Source organism: Plectropomus leopardus, chromosome 4, assembly GCF_008729295.1.
Source record: "Plectropomus leopardus isolate mb chromosome 4, YSFRI_Pleo_2.0, whole genome shotgun sequence".
NCBI lineage: Eukaryota > Metazoa > Chordata > Actinopteri > Perciformes > Serranidae > Plectropomus > Plectropomus leopardus.
In genome coordinates, this window is record NC_056466.1 from 35,123,057 (window position 1) to 35,130,953 (window position 7,897).

At 39.1% G+C, this 7,897-nt stretch overlaps 1 protein-coding gene across 1 annotated transcript; it reads left to right on the forward strand.

The window, feature by feature from the left end:
* Nucleotides 1-684: 684 nt before the first annotated feature.
* Nucleotides 685-7,161, forward strand: LOC121941952 (high-affinity choline transporter 1-like). Its single transcript, XM_042484989.1, has 8 exons — nucleotides 685-883; nucleotides 2,170-2,283; nucleotides 2,590-2,745; nucleotides 2,830-2,978; nucleotides 3,167-3,310; nucleotides 4,047-4,200; nucleotides 4,911-5,128; nucleotides 5,307-7,161. Exons 1-8 carry the CDS (start codon nucleotides 700-702, stop codon nucleotides 5,868-5,870), a joined length of 1,683 nt encoding a protein of 560 aa, XP_042340923.1. The 5' UTR covers nucleotides 685-699; the 3' UTR covers nucleotides 5,871-7,161.
* The last annotated feature ends 736 nt before the right edge of the window (nucleotides 7,162-7,897 follow it).

Here is a 7,897-nt window from a genome sequence, read left to right on the forward strand (position 1 = left end):
TCACCCCTGATTTGTGTGTTATGTAAGCCTCAACATCCATCGCAAGCATGCAGACAGACACTATGCAAACACACTGTGTCACTGTCCTTTAGTCAGGTGGCTTTAAAATCAAGGCTTCAGGATGGGGTCTGGACAAAGAGGAGTAAAAATAAAGTTTACGCAGAGAGACAATTTAGCCAAGAGAGGCAGACCCTGTGTATAGCTGTCATCATATTGTATTATTTCAAGTACCATTTTTAGTATGATCCACAGTGTAGCAATAGCAGTGAAAGGACTTTAGAGGTGAAGGTGGTGTAAAGCTCAGTGAATAGGAGTTGTAGTAGAATCAATACAAGGTCTTAAAGGTAATTTTAATCACTTGCCAAATAAGCAACAGTAAAGCAGTAAAAATGAGCAAAAACTGCCAAGAGTCAACTGTGTGTTGTCAGAGGTTTAATTGGGGGCATGTTTCCAAAGGCCGGGACTTCTAAATAATGTTTGTTAACCACTTTAGAGTAAATATTGGTTTTGGTCAAATGAACTTTGTCTCTTTTCTTGAAATGTTGAACCTTCAATCAGTGCATCAACAACATGGCCACCTCAGATGAACTCCAAAAGTGTGACCTTTGTTCTTGCTCACTCCTCGTTCATGTACATTATCTGTATCTATTATCCATCCAAGTTCCTGCTTGTCAGTGTGCTCTATAGTGGTTGACCACAATGGCTCTGAACATCCCCGGTGTGATTGCAGCGGTGCTGTTCTATATCCTGATTTTGGGAACAGGGGTGTGGGCTGCCCAAAAGTCCAAGAAGGCTGAGAGGAAAAGCCATGGAGCCAGGACTGAAGTGGTGCTCCTCGGAGACAGAAATATCAGCTTGCTGGTTGGGATTTTTACCATGACTGGTAAACTGTTTTGTGGAGTTGAGAAACTCATTTAGTTGGTATCAGGTGTTTGAATTGGTTATTTGCTATCTTGTTGTGCAAACATGCTAGGAGTGACCCTGGTTGCAGTTGTTTTGAATCCAGTTATCTCAATGTTACAGCATGTCTTCAATGTTACAGCATCTTTCCAGGTAATTCCAGGTAATTAATAATAAGAAGTTTGAGTAGAAATAAAAGTTAATCTCTGAAAGAACAACAAAACTATCCATTTATCAAATTTCTTAACAAAGTTTTAACCACCATATGGGTTCTGTTTTCATTATACAAGATGAAACATGCCCAGCACACTATTTTCATTGTAGCTGGTTGCGTGATGTGAAGCAGTGTAGAATTAATTGCTATTTGCTAAACAGCAAATAGCAATTAAGGTTTCTCTAGAAAAGTTGTGACAAAGCACAGATAGACTGCAGCATTGGTAGGGCCCTATTGTTTCTGGGATAACAGAATCAAGGACAGATTTGCAGAATTAGGAATTTATAAAAGCTATAGCTCAGATTCTGTAGGGCCCTAAGTCAGTGCTAAAGCTTACTGGAGATTTAAAAATATGTGATGTGTTGTTATAGAAAAAAAAAATTCCAGTCATCTGGTGGAAGAAGTACTCAGATCTTTTACTTACGTCATGTAGTTATACCGCAATGTATAAATACTCTTACAAGTGCTTACTTAATTGAAGGTACAAGGTAGATTTATAAAGTAATAGTTTATAGTTTAAAAAGTGAGTAAAATTTAAAAATTAAAAGTAAAATTTGTCCATGATCCTGCTACATCTCTGGAGTTGAAGGATGAGTTAATTAAAATCACTAGCTATTATGGGGACAGAGCCTTCTCCAGGGCAGCTCCAAGGGTCTGGAACTCTCTCCCCCAAGAGATCCGTGACTCCGAGTCCCTCACCATATTTCAGTCCCGCCTCAAAACCCATCTCTTTTCTGCCTATTCCTAGCCAAACCCCCCTTTTTGTGTGTAAAGTGACCTTGAATTTGTGAAAGGCGCTATATAATTCCAATGTATTATTCTAATTATTATTATGAATTTTCTATCTGGTTGCTTGGGCATGTTGCTGCAGATGGCATCAGACAATTCCTGCAGTCCAAGTCGGGTCAGCTCTCCTCCCCCAATTCGACCTGCGCTTTCAGTTTCTTTTCTCTCCTCTAGTCTTGCTGCCATATACTCACACTTGCAACTGTGCACATACAGTATATTATTACAAAATATTCTATTTAAAGTGTGTATGTGTCATTCCTCTGCAGCTACGTGGGTCGGAGGTGGTTTTATCCTGGGTATTGCTGAGGCGGTGTACTCTCCTAAAATGGGCTTAATATGGGCTCTAATGCCTATACATTACGCAGTTTCCTTTTTAATAGGTAAGACAAATCAAACACCATAGAGGCAGAAGGCTGTACTGATCTTGAAAATATTGTACATAAACTTATTGTTTGTCTGGCTCATTTCATCTGTTTCATGGACATTTTATTAAACAGCCACAGTAAATGCACAACATGTAGCCATTTAGGAATTTGTTTCAGGGACTGATGTACTGATACCCGCAGCTTCTCAGCTTCTATTACACAGTGCCCTTAGCATCCAATAATCACACAAAGAAGAGGTTTGAATGAAATATTCAGATAGTAAATATAATATAATGCTTAATATCTCATCCACTGCAAAAGGTGGGCTTTTCTTTGCCAAGCCAATGAGGAATAAGAAGTATGTCACCATGATGGACCCATTCCAGATAAAATATGGCAAAGTACTGAGTGGAGCTCTGGTGCTGCCTTCTCTGCTGATGGATTTGCTGTGGGTGGCATGCACTCTGCTTGGCTTAGGTAAACAGATATACCAAACAAATAATAGCAGAAATGTTCAGTTAGTGGAGACACTTAATCTGTTTTTTGGGGTTTGTCTAACAGGAGCAACTATGAGTGTGATTCTGGACCTACCCTATGCCTATTCTGTGTGGATCTCATCAGCTGTGGCCATTATCTACACATTGTTAGGAGGCCTTTATTCAGTGGCATACACTGATGTAATCCAGCTCTGTCTAGTTTTCATCTGTTTGGTGAGTTACAGTGCTTTACACAGTAGCACATATTCATTTTAAAGATACAGTTTCAGCTGGTTTGTGCCATCAAGTATAACGCTTCAACACCCAATATGTATATAACGTTCATCTTGATAGCATAAGAAAAAATAATGTATTTGTTGTGCAATGGTCTTCAGTCTGATGATCTCAATATCTATTTCCAGTGGTTCTGTATCCCCTTCCTGCTGCTCAACCCCATATCTACAAACATTGCTCAGACAGCTTTCAACCATTCTTTCCAAAAACCTTGGGTCGGTACTTTGGAGCAGGACAAAATCGGGAAGTGGATTGATGACTTCTTAATGATTGTAAGATCAAATTTAATCAGTATCCTAATTTCCTGCTATTATCCTTAAGCTTAGAGCACAGCTACATGTGGGACAGCCAAAGCACCATAAAAGCCTTTACATACACTCCAGTTCCCTGCATTTTTCTGTGCCATGTGAATGAGAAATCCTGTTTGTCTAAGACAATGGCGTAGAAGTGCTGTTGGGTCCTCTACGGTCTTCTTCTTCACATATGTCAGGTGCACTGTGCTTATTCCAACTTGTGAAGGGCTCAAATGAGGCAAATAAGGAAATTTACCATTCTCCTACAATTGGAATTCAAATAATCTTGATCTTCATTTTTTGTGTTAACCTGGTAAAACATTTGCTCAGCATCTCATGACAGCTATGGAACTTTCTCGCATGCGGTATAGGACACCCACCAATGTGCTTGTACTATCTAATTAACTGCTCACGTTACAGTATAATGAATAACAACTATATTATACATTGTATTTTATGTCATAATATACTAATTTATCATATTTATACTCATTACTGGGACTGCTGGGCCAGTCTGAGCCAAACAAGTCCTGGCCTGTTTTTCATTCTCAGTCCGTCCCTTCCTGTGATGGAACAGGGGGTGTTGCCCTGGCTTTTGGACAGTACAAAAGGATTGTACTTGTGTATCAAAATATTAAATTTTTTGCTTATCCTCCTCATCTTTTCTTGCCCTCAACATGCATCTTTCTGTCTTCCGTGTGCTCTTTATTTTCAGGGTCTTGGTAGTGTTTCATTTCAGAGCTTCCACCAGAGGACGCTGTCTGCCAACTCATCACGAACAGCCCAGATAACCTGCTATGCTGCTGCTCTTGTCATCATCATACTTGGAATCCCCCCTACCCTAATTGGGGCTGTCGCCGCCTCCACAGGTGGGATTTAGGTTTGAGATGACAGACATTTAATACATATTCTTACATTGTAGATAGGAGTGGTGTACATGTTGGCCAAATTATTAATTTTAAGTTATTTTGTAATGTGACAGAGAGATCAGTGCTTCTTGGCTGGTTGCTTACTTAAGCCTACATATGGCCTCTGTACATTATGAAGAGATAATGTGACAAAGCCATAGACTGTATAAAAATAATGGATATAGCCATCGTGACATCACCCGTTGGTCTCTCTCGGATCTTTTGAGCTGTGGGTGACCTGAAGTGACCATATTTAGACAAGACGTTGGAGCTGGGGGGTTATGTGGAGTTTATTTAAGTCATAGACTGTGGTGACACCTTGCAGGTAGCAATTCACTCAAAGTGGCCATGCCATTAAATATGCATAACTTGTAAAAGTATTTTAATGGATTAGTTATATAAAAATTAACCACCTGTATAGTTGTCATGAATGTTGAATAACCAGGATGCAAACATGGTGGTCTGCAGAGATTAATCCTTTATGGAACAAGTTTCAAGTCGTCATTTGAGGAACCGCAGCTTTTAGAACTTGGTTTCATTTTCCAGCCTTTTAAATGCACAATAGAGTCAAAGTTTCTGTATCCAACCTGCATGGGTCCAGTATTCTGTTTGGGAAATTATTATTATAGTATTATAATATAGTATTTATTTTTCTTATTTTTCACATCCAGACTGGAACCTGACGCTGTATGGCTCTCCATCTCCATATATGCGTGGTGAATATAGTTTGGTCCTTCCCCTGACCCTACAAAACCTCACTCCGTCTTACATCTCAATCGTTGCAATCGGAGCTGTGGCCGCTGCTGTCATGTCATCCGCAGACTCTGGCCTGCTGTCCGCAACTTCTGTTTTCACCTCAAACATCTACAAGAACATCCTGCGTGAACAGGTAAGGAGTGCAAAATGTTGATAGTGGTGGCCCAGTGGCACAATGTTTCTCTAAAGGGTTAGGAGGAACAATTGTTGCAAATTTAAACTGTAATACAAATTGAATCAATTCTGTCAAATCTGGAAAGATATTTGAATTAATAATGAAGCATCCTCTTGTATGATTCCATGTCCCCCAGGCATCAGACAATGAAATTCAATGGGTGATTCGAATCACAGTGGTGGTGGTGGGTGTGGTTGGGACATCCATATCATTCTACACCAACAGCCCCCTGGTGCTCTGGATTCTCGGAGCAGACGCCTCCTACACCCTTATGTTCCCCCATCTGGTCGCCGTGCTCTTCTTTGAAGTGACAAATGGTTATGGTGCCATGGTAGGTTACATCGTAGGGCTGACTGTGAGGGTTTTGTTGGGAGAGAACATTTTAGGTCTACCTGTTGTTCTTCATCTTCCTGGTTGCACATTGGAAGATGGTGTCTACGTCCAAAAGTCCCCTATCAGGACAGTCTCCATGCTCTGCACTTTGGTCACCATCTTAGTTTTGTCCTGGCTGGCTTTGTTCATATTCAATCATGACCTGTTGCCTGAGAGGTGGGACATATTCAAAGTAAAGCGTAATGTTACTGTGTCACCTGTGGATCCTGTTACGCAGAATCTCAATGAAGAAGCAGGGAGTGATGCTGAGTATGACGAGAACAATTATGGAGTTGCCTTACAGCCAGTGCTGCAGACTGGATCATAACCAGTCCTTTAAAAAAAAAAACAGTGGCATGAATTTTAAAATAATCTTGATAAGTATGTTTATTTACAGAAACTGTAAGTTAAAATTGCCTTTAATTTAAGCTTCTAATAATAAAAAACATTTATTTGTTCCATCATAATGTTCCAGAACCCAATTACATGAAAGAGAGATCATTTGAAAAAACTGTTGATAACTCAAAAATAAATAAAGGTTTCATATTTTCAACAGTTAATAAGTGACCTGTATCCAAATAAGATGGAGATTAAAATCATTTTATTTGTGCTCTTCAAAGCATTAGAAATTTTGGAAAATTCAATTGTAGAACCAGTGCCTCTTACTGAAAGTCATTCAAAGACCCCGATTTGACATGCAAGCAGTAAGGTAAAAAAATATACATAACAACAATGACCTAAAAGACAAGAAATAAAAATTTAAAAGATGCAATAAAAAAAGCTGCAATAAATAAAGAGCTGTTATCATTACAATTGCAATAAAAGTAGTGCACGTTATGCAGTAGCAAGTGTATGAGGTATACACTATATGCTGGCAGTGTGGCTTCTCTAACTTGTTTACATGGACACTGAAAAAAGAATCAACAAGTACGGCGACGCTCACGCACTGCTTCGATATGCAACGTGAATCGGGCCTCACCCTTGTACACTTAGCCTATCACTGCATGAGCAGCAGTGCTTGATGATTGTGAGTTTCAAAAATTATTGGATGCAGCCTGACAAGTTTTTGGACACTATAACATGATCAGTCGAGCAGTTTGTTGAGTTCCAGTTGACATGGAGCACCACAGGATTTTCCATCCAACCAACTCAATGCATCTTTATTGAAATAAGCAAGTATTGGCCGGCACTCCGTGGAGCTTACGACCATGGTGCTTTAAGATATTTCTTCTGTACTGCACATATCATTTGTCACTTCAGTATAACTCCTGAATACCGCATACATAGCATATACACATATGCAGATACTATACATATTAATCTAGTCCATGTTTACCTATTCAGCCTTTATTTCTTTGTGGAAATTTTATAGGCTACAACTTACAGAACACTTGAACAGCATATAAACATTTCATTTTTATTTTTTATTTCTGGTCATTGGTGCTTTTTATTCATACAGTATAATATTTAAATAAATACCAATTAATTCACACACTTGTGTACATAATAGTCCTGTCTGTGATACGCCTTTATTCGTCCATCTTTGTTGTCCTTGTTCCCAGCTATTATTTCAAGATTTTATTTGCAAGTACATTGAAAGCAATGCAAAGGAAGTTAAATTACCTGTATGTGTACACACACTCTATATATAGAGGGGATTCTGGGATATTTCTTGAATAAATCTACTCTGTTGAAGTTCCGAGTTTTATCAAGCTATTTGACATTGGATGATCACTGCAATAAGGTGTTTGTGTCCATATTCATGCTTTGATAATCAGTTCGACTGTCTCTTTGTTCACACAATTTCCATGTGTTATCTCCTGCCTTTCTTATTGTCTTAGTAGGCGGGTTTCCATTTGCACAAAACTTAAGCATTATTCTCAAAATGTAGCTAAAAAACAATCCTGAGATGACTGTGTTTCCACTGAGTGATGTACTGCGACTTCTCCTCTCACAATAACATTCTAAGAATCATGGTGATGGATGTTCAATACATTAGCGGTTTTATTTCTATTGCAGCCACCACACTAGCCATCTTTATTTCCAATCCAAGGCCACATAGGCGTGTTATGGAGCCGAAATGCAAAGGCAAGCCCCTTATACATAGCAGCGGCCATGTATGAGGGATTTCTGAGAGGTGATAGTCCAAGATTTCAAAACTTGCAGATGATCCGATCAACTTTTGAAGAGTTATGTGATGCAATAACACCTCCTGCTGAGGGAGCCAGTTCCTACTGACAAGCACATAGCCATAGCACCATGTGTAAAACAAAAAAAAAAAAGTGTTTCCATTGCAGTTTTGAAAAATATGGTGTTTTGAATTACCTGAAAAACAATCTCATGAGCGTAAAAACT

Coding starts and splice junctions, on each gene's coding strand:
- LOC121941952 (XM_042484989.1), top strand. CDS start 700: ATGGCTCTGAACATCCCCGGTGTGATTGCAGCGGTGCTGTTCTATATC. Junction 2,979..3,166: donor GTCTAGTTTTCATCTGTTTG/GTGAGTTACAGT, acceptor ATCTATTTCCAG/TGGTTCTGTATCCCCTTCCT. Junction 3,311..4,046: donor TTGATGACTTCTTAATGATT/GTAAGATCAAAT, acceptor CTTTATTTTCAG/GGTCTTGGTAGTGTTTCATT.